Source organism: Pygocentrus nattereri, chromosome 8, assembly GCF_015220715.1.
Source record: "Pygocentrus nattereri isolate fPygNat1 chromosome 8, fPygNat1.pri, whole genome shotgun sequence".
In the NCBI taxonomy this organism is placed as follows: Eukaryota; Metazoa; Chordata; class Actinopteri; order Characiformes; family Serrasalmidae; genus Pygocentrus; species Pygocentrus nattereri.
The window spans coordinates 31,430,151-31,450,140 of NC_051218.1; the positions used below are offsets into that span (position 1 = coordinate 31,430,151).

Below are 19,990 nucleotides of genomic sequence, written 5' to 3' on the forward strand. Positions count from 1 at the left end.
TTTCCACCCCTTTATGCTCCTCTTCTTGGCGCAACTTGCAATCCACTCCTTCCTCATCTTTCACCTCAATTATCCTGAACACCCTTCCCCATACTCATTTACCGCTCTCTCACTGAACATGGCTACAGAGGCTTTCCTTTCTTCACAATCATTTGCAATTAACTTTGTCTCCTCTCTCCTCCAGGCCAGCGAGATCTTCCTCACCTGCCCCCTGGCTGATGGGTGTCCTGCGCAGCAACCGACAAGAACTAAGAAAGGCTGGGAGAAGGTGGAGGAAATCCCAGCTCGACTCGGTTCTTCACTCCTACCTCTCCTTTCCAAGTTCTCCCTCGAAGTTACTGCTGCAAAGATCTTTCTACAGAGGGAAACTGGAAGTATCAGCATCTGATCCACGCAAGCTCTTCAACATTTTCTCCTCTCAGTCTCAATCCCTTAAAATGTTTTTCTTCTCTTTCCACAGATGCTGTCCTTCAACTGATTAAATCCAGTAACCCCCACCACTGGATCCCATTCCATCTGCATTGTTTCAGTCAATCTCCACGGACCTACTGCCCCAAATCCTTGGCATCAGGTGAAGTTCCATCAACTTTCAAGACTGCAAGAGTATTTCCCATCTTGAAGAAACCCATGCTTGACAGCTCTGATGTCAACAACTACAGACCAGTATCACTTCTTTCGTTCCTTTCAAAAATTCTTGAACGTGCAGTCTATAATCAACTTTCTCTCTTTCTCACACAGAACCAGCTCCAGGACCCCAACCAGTCTGGCTTCAAACCAGCACACTCAACAGAAACTGCCCTCATAGCAGTGACTGAGAAGCTCCAGTCAGCAAGATCAGCCAAACTGTCATCTGTCCTGATCCTTCTTGATCTCTCAGCAGCTTTTGACACAGTCAATCATACTAACCTTTCTTTACATCCTCACCAACCTTGGAATCACTGGCTATGCGTGGAAGTGGTTCAAGTCCTATCTGGAGGATCGCTCTTATCAGGTAACATGGAGAGGGTTCACATCCTCTCTATGCAGGCTTTCCACTGATGTCCCACAAGGCTCGGTACTGGGTCCTCTTCTCTTTTCTCTTTACACTAGCTTTCTTGGTGATGTAATATCTTCTCATGGCTTCTCTTATCACTGTTATGCTGATGACACTCAACTAATGCTTTCTTTCTCACCCTCTGACACACAGATTTCCAGTTGCATCTCGGCATGTCTGTCTGACATCTCCTCATGGATGGCAGCTCACCACCTGAAGCTCAATCCTAGCAAGACTGAGCTGATATTAATCCCTGCAACTACAGGTCCTCATCATGATCTTGCCATGTCATTTAAGAACTCTCTGATTGTTCCGTCTGTAGAGGCAAGAAGTCTTGGTGTGACTCTGGATAGCCAGTTATCGTTCTCAACTCACATCCTGAACCTAGCTCGGTCATGCAGATATCTCCTGTACATCATCCGTAGGATCTGACCCTTCCTCACCTGAGAGGCCACCCAGGTGCTAGTGCAGTCTCTTGTCATCTCATTGACTACTGCAACTCGCTCTTGGCTGGTCTTCCCATGGAGGCCATCAAGCCTCTGCAACTCAAGAATGCGGCAACGCGGCTTGTCTTTAGTCTGCCAAAGTTCAGCCATGTCACCCCACTGCTGCGCACCCTTCACTGGATTCCTGTTGCTGCACACATCAGATTTAAAACCCTAATGCTTGCCTACAAAGCCAAAAATGGACCAGTCCCTACCTACTTGATGGCAATTGTGAAATCTCAAACTGTACCATGAGCCTTTCGAGCTTCGAGTACAGCTCAGCTTGACCCGCCATGGAAGGCGCGTGGAAGACAAGCGTCGAGAATGTTCTCTGTACTGGCACCCAAGTGGTGGAATGAACTCCCACTTGCTGTCTGTACAGCAGAGTCTCTTGCTGTCTTCAAACTGAAGACACATCTCTTTACGCAACACTTAAATGAACATTGAATTAAGTATTGATTGCAATATATTGTGCTGCACTTATATATTATATTTTATTGTATTGCACTGTGTATTGTAGTTAACTGTATTGTACTGTATTGCATTGTATTGTATTGCATTGCATTGCACATAGTTCTGTGTTCAACTCTGTTCCTTGTTTCTGGGTATCTACAGTGACTTTTTTGTATCTAGCAGTATCTGAGCTCAGGACTCTCTTTCTCTCTAACCTATTGGTAACTAGCAAAGATACTTTCTCTAGATAGACAAAGCACTTCTTGTAAGTCACTCTGGATAAGAGCATCTGCTAAATGCTGGAAATGTAAATGTAATAAACTTAATACTCAGACTCATGAAATCATTTCTCATACGTCTCATGTATGTGTGAGTGTGAGCACACCTGGTTTATTGAGAGGATGGATGATGACAATCGCAGCCGGATGGACACTTTCAACACTGAGAGGCTCTGGGCTGTGTCCAGTTTTCTTGTTCAGCCGGTAGAGCTGATTATCACCCCAATTACTGACCCACAGAGTGTCCTCAAACACCGCCACAGCAAAAGGCCGCCCTGCAGGCAGATTAAACACATACAGTATTTTTCTCTCTGCAGGGTCACAGAGCATAAGAGGATGTTAATGAGCTTTTTAGTAAAGTGTTGCTTCTAACACATATTAATTAACAGCCCATCCCACACCTTCATCCCAACAGTGCCCAACCAGTAGAGACATGTTTGGTGTGAAGCTTCAAGCTTCAGCTATGTACTTTCTTCCATGTTTATAAATACCACTGAGTGAGTCAAACAGTGTCAGAAACCACATAATCAAGTCTATTAGAGATACTGAACACCTCCACCTGGTTTGAGGTGAGTGTGTGATTATTAGGCATGCAGTTAGCACCATGCTAATTAGTGAGGTATAAGCTTCCAGTACTTGTTAGCTACATTAGCATCATAGCTCCAGTGCTAAAACTAAAGAAGCAAATTTAATGTCTTGTCTAATTGGTCACATTTGGAAGTTTTCACGTCAAAAAATATCTGAACTAACAATTAAAGGGGAACTCCACCACTTTTTTTGCATAATTAAATAGTTAAGATGTAAACAAAGTCATTTAGAGTGTTTTGGCTTGAAACTTACCAAGTCAGAATTGTTCACAGTGGTGATAGGAACCAGACGTCCACCTCTAAAAGCTCCCTCACAGAAAGTTATTACATCAAATGGTTATGAATACACACCATGATGTCTGAAATGTTGTTTTATTACAGTTCTCAGAGAATTTGGTCTAAATTGTACTTTTTTTGGGTAGAGTATGTGAGACAAACTAGATGGTAAAATAGATTTCTGACTATTTTCCCATCATCGCTTTCCATATAAAAACTCAGGAGACACGTGTAGGTTCACTGGTGGTTTTGGACAGTAAATAAAATGCCTATATTTGTGTTGTAGTCATGGCGACCCCTGGTTCATATCACCACCGCTGTAAAGAAATCTGAACCATTTCACACCAAACCAATCTGAATGGCTCTGTTTACATCACACACTGAAATATACAGAAATATTTAAAAAATAGGTGGAATCATATGAACAGCATATTACAGCCCACAGCCTCACCTACTTGGTTCTGTGTGAGTGTACGCCGGTCAGAGCCATCCATTCTGGCAGACTCTATCACTCCAGTGGTCAGGTCACTCCAGTAGAGCCTCTGTGAGCTGAAGTCCAGAGCTAGGCCACTTGGAGTGACCAGACCAGCACTGACCAGCACCTCACGGCCCAGACCATCCAAACGTGACCGCTCCACTGCCGGATGACCGCCCACATCAGTCCAAAACAACTTTCTCCACACACAAAGGAAGAGTTATGTTAAAATTAAGTCCAATTTATTTTAAATCCACATTTAAATGAATAGGTATGAATATGAAGTCACATTTTAATACAAGATTAAATACATTTTAATACCTGATTAAAGGAGCTGCATTTTTTTCTTTTTGTTTTTTATAATGTACTAAAATCATAAACAGCCCGTTTTACATGATGATTTTTGACTTTACTCTTAAGATTTCACCATTTTTGTTACTGAGCCTTTAACAATCATATATGTAAATAAACTGTCCATGTTCTGATTGGCAGCTCTATATTGTGTCTCAATATAAAGGGCTGAAACACTCCTATAATGTCAAAAAGAGTCAGTGGGCCTAAGTTCCTATAAGGTAGATATATGTAAATATATTGTTCGTTTGCCAGGGTGTTGCTGCGTGGTTGTTAGGGTGTTGTTAAGCGGTTGCTAGGGTATCCTTAGGTGGTTGCCAGGGTGTTGCTAGGTGGTTACTATGGTTCCCCACATGGTTAACAGGTTGTAACCAATGCACTTGCATCAACATGACATAAGATGTGTGCACAAAATTTCGCTCCCCACTTAGAGGACAAAAAGCATCATTTCACAAAAATTGTACAAAAGTGATAACTGATCAAAAGCTATATAGAAAACCTCTGGATGAGTTAGCAGACAAAAAATATGAACCAAGTAGAAGAATAAAATACCGTCGGATGACAAGTGTTGTGCATTGCTTTGCATTACCCAATCACTAACAGAAAATTAACTTATGTGTCAAAAACAAAGATGTTTTCCAAGTAATGCCATAAGTCTCCTCCACATCTCTCTCTTTACATCAGCTGTATCTCATACACATCTCCTTTCAGATGTTCGATAACAGAGACATGTTACGATTGGCCCCTCCCAGTCCTTCGTGTGCTTTTGTTTTGTTTTGGTCTTGTACATGTGCTTTCTTTGTTTTGATTCTTCCCTGTCCTGCCCCCTTGTTTCTAGACTCCACCCTTGGTTGATTGTTCTCACCTGTGTTTACCACCTGTGTCTTGTTAACCCTGCTGTATTTAATCCCTGTGTTTTCCCCTAGTTGTTGGCTGGTCTTTGTTTGATCTTTGTATGGTATTGTTTGGTGTTCGTTTTTCCAGCCTCCGTTATTTGTCCTTGTCTCTGTTTTTGTTTAGTCTGTATTCCTTTTTGTTACGTCTGTCCCTCCATCTCTCTTTGTAGGCTCCTTGACCCTGGACTGTCTAGACCCTGAGTATGGATTTGTCCATAATAAATCTTGCTTATCTCAGCATATGCGTCCACCTCATCATTGCTCCACGGTGTTACAAGACACAGTTTATTTTCTTTCACTGATACTTTAAAATGATGAATAGCCATTCAGAAAAAACTGCTCTTTAAACCAAACTAGAAACGATCAATTAAAAATTAAAAGCATATTCTAAAAAAAAACATCACATCTGGGTAATTTTGTGATTAAAATACTGGAATTTTAACATAGAAAGTTGGGCTTGAGTTGGGTTTGTTTTCTAATGAGTGATTTTATGTAGTGTATTTGCTTTTTTACAAAAATACTCTCTTCTTTGCTCACTCTTTCTTGTAGCATTACAGTCTGTAGCGGCATTAGGAATAGCTCTGGAGTTTGAGAAGTAAGTGAATGTGCCCTTGAATGAAACAATGAATGATGAGAGGGATGTGCAAACGTGCTGTGGGGAAATGTGTCACATTAGCAATTTAGAGTTGTGGGCTGATTAAAATATATTAGGGGCTACAGCCTGGGAAGCCCAGGACAGGTGATGCCCCTGAGAATAAATGTCTTACTGTGCCTGAGGGTGGACTGCGATCCCTTGGGGCTTCAGCAGCTTCTTAAAAATCAGCATCTCCCTGTCCTGACCGTCCAGACCGCTACGGCAAATTGAGGATGAGCTGAAATTCAAAAAAGAACTCTTTATAGACACATTTACTTTGCTTAGTTGTCCTGTTTTTTGAGCTTTGTGTATTACCCTCTGTCTGTCCAGTAGAGTTTGCGGTTGACCCAGTCCAGAGCCAGTCCCTCGGGTGATGAGTCTGGCCCAGTGGAGAGCAACAGCTCTCTGGATTCTCCGTCCATGGAGATCCTCTCAATCTGCTTCCGTTCAGGGCTGGCAAAATAAACCTGAAGCATACAGAGCACAAATATTAAAGGAATGGGTTTCCATGAAATTATATTTACTCATCCTTCTCTCCCACCTTACCCTGAATGAAGTCAGTTAAGACATATTGTGTTTTGCAGTGGAGCTATGAGGCAAATGTAGTGAACAAGTAACGGTTTTGGGTGACACAGGCTCCTGTTATATTTGTTTTGACACAAACTCAGGATTTGGCCATTCTCTGCTGTTTCATCAGCAAGACATTTCTGTCCACAGAACTGCTGCTCACTGGTTCTTTTTCCTTTATTGCACCAACAATCACAGTCAAAATCACTGAGATCACATTTTTTTTTCTCCATTCTGATGATTGATGTGAACATGAATGAGTAGGTGCACAAAAATTGCTTGATGAGTACACAATAATATAATAATATGTTGTTATATTTTAAAATGTTTGAGTATTTTGGCTAAATAACAAGCAAGATGAAATATTTTTCAGTGAGTCATATAATCAACACTGAATAATTACAGAATGTCAATTAGCCCTTGAAGATATTACCATTACATTGCGATTGCAGCCTTTGGCAACCAGATGGCGCCCTGTCCACACAGATAGCAACACTCATATCAACATCCTGGACCTTTTACTTGTGTTTATATAAGCATGTTTTATTACCATACTCTGCACTGGGTCATAGTCCACAGCTCTGAGGGAACCTTCAGGATCCTCCAGCAGCATCCTGCTCCCTGACCCATCCATACTGACACTCCTGATGTCCACCCCGTTAGCAAACAACAAGAACGCTGGAGGACCTGAGAGAGAAATTGATGCAATTACATTTCAGCCTCAAATTTCACCATGATTTGATTTATTTCTTAATATGCACTGAATAATCAAATGTACAGTTGTGTTCAATAGTTTGAACACTCACCAGTCAAATGACATGTAAGGGAAAATAAAACACGTCCTCTACAGAGAACAAATTTCTGCACACTTTGATGCACAATTTACATTCATTTGCTGAGTTAAACATTTTGGGAAAAAAAAAATTAAACATAAAATGTATCATAACTTTGGCATGAACCATGTTTGATGTTATTTCTTCCCATAAAATGTTAAATTCATTCATTAACTAGTAGTTTAAATAGTAGTTTAACTACTAAATAGTAGTAGTCATAGTAATAGTAGTACTTTAAAATGTGCAGAAGTGTGTTCTCTGTAGAGAATGTGTTCATTTATTTACACTTTGAAAATCAATACATCAAATTTCATCAAATACGAAGGTCCTGCCTCACAAGAAGGATTTCTAGCTTAAGCAGTAACTCTATGTGTAGCTCAGTCTAACTTTGTACTGAGCTACATCAATATTGCAACTTATGCTACACGTCTAACCCGCTCCAGGGCTGGTCGAGTTCAGGATTTTGGATCATAAACAGCTCTTAGATCAATCAGGGCCAAGCTTCTGACCAATCAAAAACAGCCTTCTGGCAGAGGTGGACCCTTTCAGTCACCTTTTCTCCCTTTTTTGAAGTCTGTGGTGTCAATCACATGAAGACTGTCAGTTTTCAGCAGAGCAAACAAATCATACATATCAGAAATATAATACTTATATTTCTCCAGTAAGTAATAACAAGGTGGCAGTAGACAGGCATATACACACAAAAACACACACATACACACACACACACACACACACACACACACACACACACACACACACACACACATACACACCCACACTATCTAAGTCACTTATCTGTCTGGGTCGTAGGGGGAGCTGGAGCCTATCCCAGCAGTCATTGGGCAGAAGGCAGGAAACATCCTGGACAGGTCGTCAGTCCATCGCAGGTTATGTATCTACATAGTTTTATTTATTTATTTATTTATTTATTTATTTATTTATTTATTTATTATTTTAAAGTAGCCTTCCACCCGATGACTGCTGGGATAGGCTCCAGCACCCCCTCGCGACCCTGAGGGAGAAGCAGCTTAGGTGTGTGTGTGTGTGTGTGTGTGTGTGTGTGTGTGTGTGTGTGTGTGTGTGTGTGTGTGTGTGTGTGTGTGTGTGTGTGTGTGTGTGTTTTAAAGTAAACCTAAACCAAGATTAACAGAGAAATTGTTAATCCCTGCCATGACATAGGTTAAAGGGGAATTCCACCAATTTTTCAAAATATCTGCATAATTAAATCATTAACATGTAAACAAAGTCATACAGAGTGGTTTGATGTGAAATGCTTTGTTCTAGAGAAAATCTCACTCATAGAAATGTATTACATGAAATGGTCGCAAATACACTGATTAAGGCAGAATATGCCTTAAAATATATTATTTCAGATTTTCCCCTAATTTACCATCATCATCATTCCACATACAATTCAGCAGAAGCATTCATGTTCACTGGTGGTTTTGGATAGTAAATAAAATGGCTATATTTGTGTTGTAGTCCTATCACCAGCACTCTACAGTCAATTATTTCATATCAAACCACTTTGAATGACTCTGTTTACATCTCAAATACTCAATTATGTAGGGATGTAGAAAAATCAGTGGAATACCCCTTTAAATACAAGTCCTTATTTTATGTTTTGTGAATCTGAAGCCTAGTCAGGAACTCTGTCTAAGCTGGATGTGTTTTGTGAGTCAAAGCTTATTTTGGATTTTTATATATAAAGAAAGCCGGAAAATATTATGTTGTAAACTATGTCAGAGATAGACATTTAATAGGGGACAGAAGGACAAAAATGTCTCTATGCGATTCTAGTAATATGTTAGTGCTAAGCTAACGGTGACTGACATGAATTTTTTTTTGGCCATTCTAGATTAAACACATACATCAGAACCTCGTAAAACTCATTCCATATGTTTTATCTGAATATATATCTGAGTTTGTATGTATCAGTTTTATAGTGAGTCTTTCAGTAAAAAGATCTGGTATAGTGCTGCTGCCACTGTTTTCTGTTCCCAACAACAAAACCAGTGACGTATCTACAACTTTCAGTAGGACTAGAGCAGTGGTGCCCAGTCTTGGTCCTTGAGATATATTACTGAGAGTTCAGTTCCAACGCATCCAACTCCAATTTTCAGAAGCTCTAGAAGGCCTTCATTACCTGGGTCAGGCTTGGGGCTGAGCTCTGCAGGGTGGTGGATCTCCAGGACCAATATTGGGCTCCCCTGATCTACATTGATGTTTATTTCTCTTGAAATTGGTTCCACCCTTTGCAAGTCAAAGCATGATTGGTTGATTCCTCTGTCACTTCCTAATTCTGTTGGTAGTTAATTTAATGTGTAAGGCCTTCCAGCTCCTGAAGTCCTAACCAATGAGAGAGCTTGTTTAGCTGTATGTACTTATATGCCATAGGGAAAATCATCCTGATTGGACCATCTTTTGTTGGGCAATTCAAGAATTTAATCCTTTTTTTCCAAGCAAAACTAAACAATGAAATAAGAGCATTACCATGAATCTTGCAAAGCTTAAATACAACAAACATAATGATCAATGATTATAGATATACTTTTTAAACTTTCCAGAAAGGTTCCTCTCCAAGACCTAGTGCATATTTTATTGAATATTATTATAAATGCACTGTAACTGAGTGCAATTTGTTAAAATCAACTTTGACTTGCTACCTATAGATTGATGCATCAGTGAATGTGGCCCCTCCTTAGTGTGTAGGGTGAACATAGTGTGTATATGTGTATACGTATGTGTATACGGGTGAGTGTTTGTTTGGTCTTGCCTGTGGCTTTGCACTGTTGGCCATCTGGCTGCAGTTGGTATCCAGGTTGGCACTCACACTCCCACCTGCCAGGTGACAGCGTCACACACACCTGACTACAGCCACCGCCATCCGCAGACAGACAGCCTGAGAACAGCAGAGACAAACGTTAACATGTATAAACACACACAAACATGACAATGGCATGGTAACAGCACTAAAGTGATTTAGTACAAATTGTTCCTTACTCCTCTGCATAGGAAGAGTGCCAGTCAATTAGATTATTTATTTATTTACTTATTGATGAAACCACAATTCTTGTTTGGGGTCCAAGTAAATACCTCCATAGTCAGAAAGCCCTGAAATTAACTTGGGAAAACCTTCATTCTTAATTAAAGAGTTTCTCACACACACACACACACACACACACACACACACACACACACACACACACACACACACACACACACACACATATATATATATATATATATATGAACCATTTTATCATTGTTTAAGTAATCCATGTATGCATTCCGTTACAGATATTGGGGGTAATTATATTTGTGTTATTATATTAGAGATCAAAGCATGTGTTATCTGCTTTGATGTGTGGACAGATAAAGGGTATGGCACACACACGCACCTTTGCAGGAATGTCCATCAGGTTGTAGCACGGATCCAACTGGACACACACAAACATCTCCCTCCTGCGTGTGTGTGCATGCGTGATCACAGAGTGTAGCATTCTCCACACACGGCTGGATCTCTGCACGCAAACAGACCCAGAAGCAAACACAAGGCTTATCAGATTGTTAAGGGAGCTTTGTGGAAGAAGCTCCGCAGGACAATATGATCCCACTTATTTTCTCTCTTCATCAAATGACCAAATCTAATCTCAACACATTTACTGAATGCCTATGGTCTAGTTCATTCTAAAACATGACCTGGGTTACTGTGTTCCTGAGAATCATTCACTCAGAAACTTTTTGGGGTCAGTAGAAATAAATTTGTATTGATGTATGCATTTATACAATATATGCTACTACAATAAGCAACAGTTTAGATCCCCAGAACCTCCTTAAGACAATGACTGCTGACCTAAAGTGTTCATCAGTGTAAAGAATGGAAGATAATACTCAAATTAGACCTAGAAAATCTGCCCTAAAAATATTGCCCTACTGAGCAGAAAACAAGTAAAAAAATACCACCTTTAATAAAGTAATGACCCGCAGACGAGAATAGATCCCAGTTCAGAGTGTTTCAGAAAAAAGGGGCTATTTTTACAAAACAGTATCAGGCCTGACCCTAGCTTCCACAAAGCCAGGTGCTTCAGGAGAAACAAGCTTCTTATCGTGAGACTCCCTCCAATCTCGTTATGATGTCAGGTCCATAATCCCGCCTATAATCCCGCCCGAAAAGGTGAAAGTGCGCCAGAGGGCTGTTGGGGAGTGAGTGTCAGGCGGATATGAAGGACAAGTGTGGCTCCGGCCATGCTCACCATCTGGAGTGTAAAATCTCCAACATGACAGGTCATCTATCCATGAATCTACCACAGAGTCAAAGGTTATGTCCTAAATCTAGGTCTTGTCCAGTGTATAGTGCATTTTGGGCTATGTTGTCTTTTTAATTTGGCTTGAATTAAAGGTGAACTGCATTTCATTGCACCAAATTTAAGGTGGCACAGAATTTAAGGTGGAACTGCAATTAACATTTCACTGAATTTAAGGGGCACATAATTTCTTGTGGAACTCCTTTTGAGGTAGCACTAAAATTAAGTGGCACATAATTTAAGGTGGAACTATATTTAAGGCTGCACTAAATTTAAGGTGGAACTGCAATTAACATAGCATTGAATTTAAGCGGCACAGAATTTCTGGTGGAACTCCTTTTAAGGTAGCACTATAATTAATGTGGCATAGAATTTAAGGTGGTACTTCATTTACGATAGTACTTAGCAACACGTTACCATCCACACTGGATACTGCAGCATCTACTTCGTTACATTGTTATATTTTAACAATATTTTAATAGCCCTCAACTGTCTTCCTCAATTTTAATGTTTTAACACAATAAGCTTACTCTATAGTGCGCTACCTTGTCCCATGTTAAAAATAGGCCTTATTTCCTAGTGCATTATTTTAGACAATATCCTGAACTATGCTCTGTTCACTAAATAGTATAATGCACTATTCTGAGCTGTGTCCAAAACCATGCATAGTAGTATATCATCAGTGTTCCCCGGTGGATGCCAAATACCCATAATACACTATTTTATTTGACATGGAATATGACTCCTGTTGCTGGGTGATGTGTAAACTTCAATAGCAGTAGTGCACAAAATCACAAATTCTGCTCATTTTAAAGGTGTTCTAGTGCTAAAAAAGTGAATAGTGAGCCATTACTGTTCTCTACAATAGTGTTCTATTTTGTGGTCCAGTGAATATTGATTACAGCCCATTTTTGTTCCTATAATAGTGTTTAGTATAGTTTTCTAATGTAGGGAATAGTGATTAAGGGACCATTTCTGTTCTCTAATAGTGTTCTATGTTGTGCTCCAATGTAGGGAATAGTGAATAGGTGGCCATTTCTGTTCCCTATAATAGTGGTCTAGGTAGTGCTCCAATGTAGGAAATAGTGATTAGGGGCCGTTTTATTCCTATAATAGTGTTCTATATAGTATAATACTTCAATGTAGGAAATAGTGATTAGGGGCTGTTTTATTCCTATAATAGTGTTCTATATAGTATAATACTTCAATGTAGGAAATAGTGATTAGGGGCTGTTTTATTCCTATAATAGTGTTCTATATAGTATAATACTTCAATGTAGGAAATAGTGATTAGGGGCTGTTTTATTCCTATAATAGTGTTCTATATAGTACTCCAATATAGGAAATAGTGATTGGGGGTCATTTTGTTCCTATAATAGTGTTCTATACAGTGTTCCAACGGATCATTTTTGTTTCCTTTATAATGGTTTTATTGTGCTCCAGTGTAGTGAACAGTGATTGGGGTCTATTTCTCTTCCCAAATATTGTTCATATTATTCTATATCATGGTCCAATGTAGGGAATAGTGATTGGGGGCCAATTTTGTTCCCTAATAGTGCTCTATATAGTGCTTCAAAGTAGGGAAGTTCTGTTACCTATAGGGAAGCATTTTCATGAAAGTATTTTAGAGAGAGAGAGAGAGAGTGCGAGAGCACTGTGTATGTGTTGGAGGTTGGTCTGTTGGCCCTTGGTGTTGCTGTGCTCTTAACCTACTTAGTGCAGTAAAGCTGCTGACTAAATATGTTCCTTATTACTGATGTCACCTCCCTCATCATCTAATCACCGAGCACACACACCAACACAGAGCTGCGACAATACAGCCTAAGGCCAAGCTGACCCTCTGACCAACTATCTAACAGACTGAGTGACTGTTTGTCTGTCTCTGCTCCAGTCTCGTATCTGCCCCACGTCAGATCCAAATGCTTGTGAGATGTGTGGCTCTCTCTCTCTCTCTCTCTCTCTGTTTGTAGATATAATAATACAGTAGTCTGTGTACTATGACATATATTACTGCTGTTGTAAGAATGTCTCATATCTTCAAGGGTATTAAAAACACTCTTTATTTTAACCTGTTAACTGTCGCCCCTTTTTTTCCTGAAAATAATAGGTAGGTGCTGTGCCCACATACTTTGGGCTACATGATCTTGGTCTCATTTGAAAGGAATCTCAAAAGAATTCAGAAGAACTGTTTGAATTACCGGCACATAGTAACAGAGTCTAAAATGGAGAAATTTATTTCCTCTAAACAGATCTCTGACTCTTTATGTGTCATCAGACCACATGTTTTAGATTATGATGTTTCTGCAGAGAGCAGGAAGGCTTTGAAGGTGCTTTCAAGTTGCAAATAAGACGATCGTAGCTGCTGTGAATAACTGATCATAAAATGGTTTGCAGAAATCGAAACCTGAGATTTCAATTTTTATAACAGTACACTGAACTCCCGTATTACTGATGAGTAGATGTATGAAAATGTTTAAAAAACTAGACTGAACGTTTAGACAGAAGTGCGCTGTACTGGTGCAGTGATTTAGAAAAGATTAGGGAAAGTTTACTTTTTCAAACTTTTATTAGTGCAATTGTTAAGTAATGTTCACCCAGAAGCTGATTATTTTTTTATATGGTGTAAAAAATAAAAACCTGAAAGTTAGAAGTTTTAAGACTGCAACATCTGTTCCCCTCTCTCATTCTCACCTCGACAGGTTTTGGTGTCCGGCAGTAGAAGGTAGCCTTCGGGACATGTGCAGAAGTAAGAGCCAGGGATGTTCTCACAGCCCAAAGAGCAGCCATGATTCCACAGAGCGCATTCATTTATATCTGAAAACATCAGAAAGAGAAATGCAAATCAAAGATTTTTCTTCCATGAATAATGCAAATTTCTTAGGTAAAGAGTGGTCCCCATGCCTAAAATATTCAGTGTATTGACTCTTTGTCAGTGGAGTGACTCTTTGTGGTCAGAAACTGACCACTGATGAAGAAATAAAGAATAGCTAATAAACTGCATAAACAGATGGGCTACAGTCTCTAACTATAAGGTGGAGCTACAAGGTAGGTGTTTCTAATAAAGTGGCCAGCTGGTGGAAATACAAGGTTGGTGTTTCTAATAAAGTGGTCAGTTAATGGAAGCACAAGGTAGGTGTTTGTAATAAAGTGGGCAGTGAATGTATTGTATAAGCCAAGTTTAGGTTGCAGTTGATGTGGTCAGTAACTGGGATCAGATTCTGTTTTCGGTGTGAGTTGTTGGCCATCCTAGCACATATACACTACTTTGTGAAAGTCTATTGGCTGGACACTTGACCTGCATACTGTTGTTCTTTACCTTCACAATAGCCACCCTGTTTGTTGAGGGTGAAGCCCTTTCTGCAGTTACACTGACCAGATCCTCCAAGGCTAGAACACACACTCATACAGTCATCCGTCTGAGGGTCACAAACTGCTCACCACAATAAAACACAAAACACACATCCACATTAAGAGGATCAACAGTAAGTTAAAGCAAGTTTTAGAGAAATATATGAAAAAAGAGCATAAAAGAATACACACATTTTGAAATAGCCCAATTTCAAAAAAGTCGGCACACGGTGTAAAATGTAAATAAATATAAATAAAAACCGAATGCAGTGATCTGCAAATTTCATAGACCCATATTTTATTCACCACAGAACACATATCAGATGTTGAAAGTGAGACATTTTACAATTTTAATGAAAAACATTAGCTCATTTAGAAATTGATGGCAGCAAAACATTCCAAAAAAGTTGGGACAGGGCCATGTCTACCATCTACCCTCTTCTTTTAACAACAGTCTGTACACATTTGGAAAGTGAGGAGACCAGTTGCTGGAGTTTTGGGAGAGGAATGTTGTCCCATTCTGGACTGCAGGTTGACCAGTTCAGCACCCAAACTCTGCTTCTGTGAAGCCATGCTGTTGTGATGGTTGCAGCATGTGGTTTAGTATTGTCTTGCTGAAATATGCAAGGTCTTCCCTGAAAGAGATGTTGTCTGGATGGGAGCATATTGTCACTGTCCAATGAAAAACATCTCCATTTTTTGTGATTTTTACTTTTGAGCTTAGAAGCTGTCCTTTACATTGTGAGACCACATTTACATTGGACCAATAGAACTGGTCCAAAATTGCTTAAAGTAAACTTACATTGAAAATAAAGAACATTTTTAAAGTTACTATTTTGGAGAAGCTTGTTTTTCATACGACAGTGACAATATACTGTTCTAAAACCTTTATATACTGTTCAGCACTGCTAGTGCCTTTTTAGATGTGTAAGCTGCCCACACCATAGGCTCTAATGCAACCCCAGACCATCAGAGTTGCAGGCTTTTGAACTGTGCACTGATACCAATGGATGGTCCTTCTCCTCTTTAGCCTGCAGGACAGCATCCGTGGTTTCCAAAAAGAAATTCAAATCTTGATTAATCTGAGCACAGAACAGGTTTTCATTTAGCCTCAGTCCATTTTAAATTATCTTTGGCCCAGAGAAGATGGCAGCATTTCTGGATCAACATATGGCTTCTTCTTTGCATGATACGGCTTTAACTTGCATTTGTAGATTGCATGGCAAATTGTGTTCACAGACAATGATTTGTGGAAGTGTTTCTGAGCCCATGCAGTGATTTCCAGTACAGAATCATATCTGTTTTTAATGCAGTGCTGCCTGAAGGCCTGAGGATCATGAGCATCTAATATTGAGCATCGGCCTTATTCGTTGAGTACAGGGATTTCTCCAGATTCTCTTAATCTTTTGATGATTTTATATACTGTAGATGGTGGGATATCAAAGTCTTCCCAGTTTTATGTTGAGGAACATGTTTCTAAAATTGTTCCACAATTTTTAGATGCAATTTTTCAAATATTGGTGAAACTCTCCCCATCTTTGCTTCTGAGAGCCTCTCTAAAATGCTTTTTTTAATACCCAGTCATATGAGTTAGTTGCAAATTGCTCCTCCACTGTTTTGTATTAGTACCACTTACTTTTTCAGCCTTTTGTTGCCCAAGTCCCAACTTTTTTGAGATGTGTTACTGCCATCAAGTTCTAAATGTCTTAATATTTTTCATGAAATTGTAAAATGTCTCGCTTTGAACATCTAATATGTTTCTATGTTATTGTAAATAAAATTTGAGTCTATGAAATTAGAAAATAATTGCATTCTGCTTTTATTTATATGTATTTACATTTTACCCAGGGTCCCAACTTTTATGTAATTGGGGTTGTATTATGCGAACATTACCACTGTATTTCAAAACAGCAAGAAAAAATTGTTTTTCCATGATATGGTCCTTTTGAATTTAAACATACTCTCTCAGATGTCTTTATTTAGTTTTTGATTCATTCTTATTTAACTTTAATCCTAATACTCTTATTCTTTCACTCTAACAATTTGATTAGAGAACTCAAGGGGAGACTATGATTGGGCAGAAGTGAAGCGAGAATGTGTACTGTATTATAAAACTAACCAGAAGTGAGGGAGCCACTGACTTCTGCTACAGGCTGATTGATGGGATGGATCACTTTAACATCAGCCAGAGCATGCAGCAGCTTTTTGGAGTTCACCTTTTTGGGACGGCCTCCTGTTAACTTGTTAACTCGTGTTACGCTGTTAGATGCCGAGTCCGTCATGTACACATAATCCAGGAAAATGGACATCTTCAGAGATTTGGACCTGTTGAATTTCAATAGTTAGGATCAAAACAGTTCAGAAAACATGAAGACAAAATCAAGATTCTATTATTTTCACCAGTGATAACAAAATCATACTGAAATTTTATTTATTCATTATTTCTGACTCATGGTTCACTCAACAAGTGCAGAAATTGTGTGAAAAGTGCAGATTGTAAACTTTCAATCCAGACCACATTAGGGTAAGTAGAAAGGAGACACTTTATTATGATTTTACTTTATTCAAAACTTATTTTGAGGAAAAGATTTTTGCCTTTTTGTCAATGTTTGACATCAGACTGAAAATTCTAAAGCGTAGACTTTAATTCATTGATACAAAAAGCAAAACAGTATATCAGTGTAACTGATAAATTATGTAATCACATTTAAAAACTATACAAATTATGTACCAAAAGGACGATAATAACTCCAGATTATGGCCGGCTTTACATGCTGAAACTTTAATAAGACTCTAGCTGCTTGAAACCTACATGAAACTAAATTTCTCTTGTGCTACATAACAAAAAGCATCCTGTAATTCACTTTTTTGAGATTCTGCAAATGTTTAAAAGGTTTTATGACATTTTATGAATCAGCCAATCAAAATACAGATAATGTACCATGTGACCATATCAAACAACATTCCAACTGACTGATTTCACTTGGCACATAACAAAAAAGAAAAGAAAGCAGAAAATAGTCTTTTGGAAAAATGCTGCAAACATTGGCTAAATAACAGAAGTTCGAAAGCAAAAATGATATGAAAATGAAACATCCTAGCTTCTAATAGTGATGACTACTGGAATAGCTGAATATACTGCAAGCAACATTGATTATTTTTTATTCCTCTAGTTGCACACAAATTATAGCTCATGCAATTCGGAACCTGCATTATATGCTTTAAATTAAATGCCGTGCTGCACAATCTGCATTGCTACTACAGAGTACTGTAAGGATAACCTTCGCAAACTCTTTTTATGCTGTTAATTGTATAATGTAAATTTTATTCAACTTCAATATATGTTAACAGCTATTATGATTCTGCATGCATTAGAATGTGCTGAGAACAGCCTAAATGTATTTGGTTGTACTGTACACTTATGAATTTGTATGATGACAAACATTCAATGCCGCAATGTTACCTTAATGGCTGACTGACGACATTGATAAGGTTGCCATTGTAATCACATGACCCCAAAGCGCCTGGTTTACCCGAACCCTGCTGAACCCAGAACAGCCTCCTGTCCACAGCGTCTACAGCTAAGGCCAGCAGTCTGTCCGGCACCTTCAACACCGTGGTCCTCACTCTGCCCGCAGTGTCTGAGCGTTGGATACTGGGGGTCACTCCAGCAGACAGCCAGAAGAGAAATCTACATGAAAGGATAGGGAGCCTTTAAAGGGAAATTCCACAGATTTTTTTTTTTTCAAAATTTCTGCACAACATCATTAAAATGTTAGCAAAGTCATTCAGAGGGGTTTGATGAGAAACAGTGCACTGCAGAGAAACATACAAAGTCAGAATTGTTCACAGTGGTAGTAATGGTAACCAGACATCTGAAGTTTCATGAGACATTGATTTAGGATAGTTTTGAGATAGAAAACTTCATGTGTATCAAAATTTTACCATTTATTTGATCAATATTCCACATAAAACTCAGAAGACACATGTAGGTTCACTGGTGGTTTGGGATAGTAAATAAAATATATATTTGTGACGTAGTCATCGTGACTCCTGGTTCTTATCACCACCACTGTAAAGAGTCTCTACAGTCCATTTCACACCAAGCCACTCTGAATGATTCTGTTTATGTCATACACTGAAATATGCTGAAATGGGAAAAAAAATCAGCGGAATTTCCTTTTCATTTCAGCCAAAATTAAAGTTTTATTCTATTTCTGATGCTGCTTGTTAAATCTCCCAACAAACTCCCAGGCCTTCTTTAATTTTTTTTAACATGTCCTGCAATTTGACTCACCAATTTGTTACACAAGTGGCCACTCATGACAGGTGAGGAGGGGATTATTTAAATGGAACTCACTCACCCTCAGCAGGTTTGCCTTAGAGAGCTAATCAGCTAGCCATGCAAACTAGCAAGCCAGCTGAGTTAAGAGATGAAGTTGTGTCAGCAGTTTGGCAAGAGATGGACTAGTTTGCAACCTAAAGCCCAGCAAATTGAATGTTAAGGATTTGAAATAAGCATTTTCATGTAGCTTCCTGCTGTTATTTTCTGAGTTAAAAAGGGAAACAATAATTTCTCAGTAAGTTCTGCTGCTTGCCTTTAACATTTGTGTTCTTTTGATCCTTCACCCCTCCAAGGGCTCATCTAATAACCACTGCTTGAGCTAATACAGTATAGGAACAACCACTAAGACTGCATTGGGATTCCCACTGAAGCCAAGTGGACAAGGACTTGCTAAAACCAGTATGGATATGGGTGGCTAATTTTTCTTGTTAAGGGTATTAATAGTGAGTTTGTCCCCCTTTCCTGCAGTAACAGCCTCTACCCTTTTGAAAAGGCTTTACACTAGATGTTCAGGTGATGTTGGGTGATCAGTTCTGGATCACTCCAACTCATCCCAAATGTGTTGGATGGAGCTCTATCACTCCAGAGAATGTTTTTCCACTGCTTCATCTTCCAATGCTGGGGGGCTTTATACCCCTTTAGCCCATGTTTGGCATTGGGCATGTGGCCTTTGGCTATCCAGCTGCTCCAGAGCTGTGCCATTCTATTGGTCAGAGTGTTTCTTTGAAGATTATACAAGCTGTGCCAGCAATAGATGACCTTAAAGTAGCTGAATTCATTTAAAAGAAAGACTTACTTGACACTGGATATATGAATAGATAGTCCATCAAGAGCTGTATTAATTAGCATTAGATTCCTGTGATGTCCACTGTAAAATGTTTTTGTGGGCTGCCTGGGTCAGGTCATGTCAGAGCAGCCTTTGATGGGCATATGAGGGCAGAGGAAGGCTAAGCCTGTGCCAGGTCTGGCTGAAGATGGTCAGATTACACCCATGTGCCAGCCATGTCTGGAAGAATGCAACCATCTGAGGACTCCCCGAACTCACAGCCAGCTCGCTAACACCCTAACAGGGCGCTGAGCCACTCAGTCATCAGGAGATGTGACAAGTGTTAGTCATCC

At 39.3% G+C, this 19,990-nt stretch overlaps 1 protein-coding gene across 1 annotated transcript in view; it reads right to left on the minus strand.

Annotated features, from left to right (window-relative positions):
- egf (epidermal growth factor) overlaps positions 1-19,990 on the minus strand; it is a 43,427-nt gene that overhangs the window by 13,428 nt on the left and 10,009 nt on the right. The window contains exons 4-14 of the mRNA XM_017693384.2: positions 17,990-18,217; positions 16,646-16,851; positions 14,495-14,608; positions 13,870-13,992; positions 10,273-10,395; positions 9,648-9,773; positions 6,586-6,722; positions 5,784-5,935; positions 5,602-5,706; positions 3,564-3,787; positions 2,357-2,524 (exon numbers count right to left, since the gene is read on the minus strand). Coding sequence (XP_017548873.1) covers positions 2,357-2,524; positions 3,564-3,787; positions 5,602-5,706; positions 5,784-5,935; positions 6,586-6,722; positions 9,648-9,773; positions 10,273-10,395; positions 13,870-13,992; positions 14,495-14,608; positions 16,646-16,851; positions 17,990-18,217 — 1,706 coding nt within the window. The remainder of the gene's footprint in view (positions 1-2,356; positions 2,525-3,563; positions 3,788-5,601; positions 5,707-5,783; positions 5,936-6,585; positions 6,723-9,647; positions 9,774-10,272; positions 10,396-13,869; positions 13,993-14,494; positions 14,609-16,645; positions 16,852-17,989; positions 18,218-19,990) is intronic.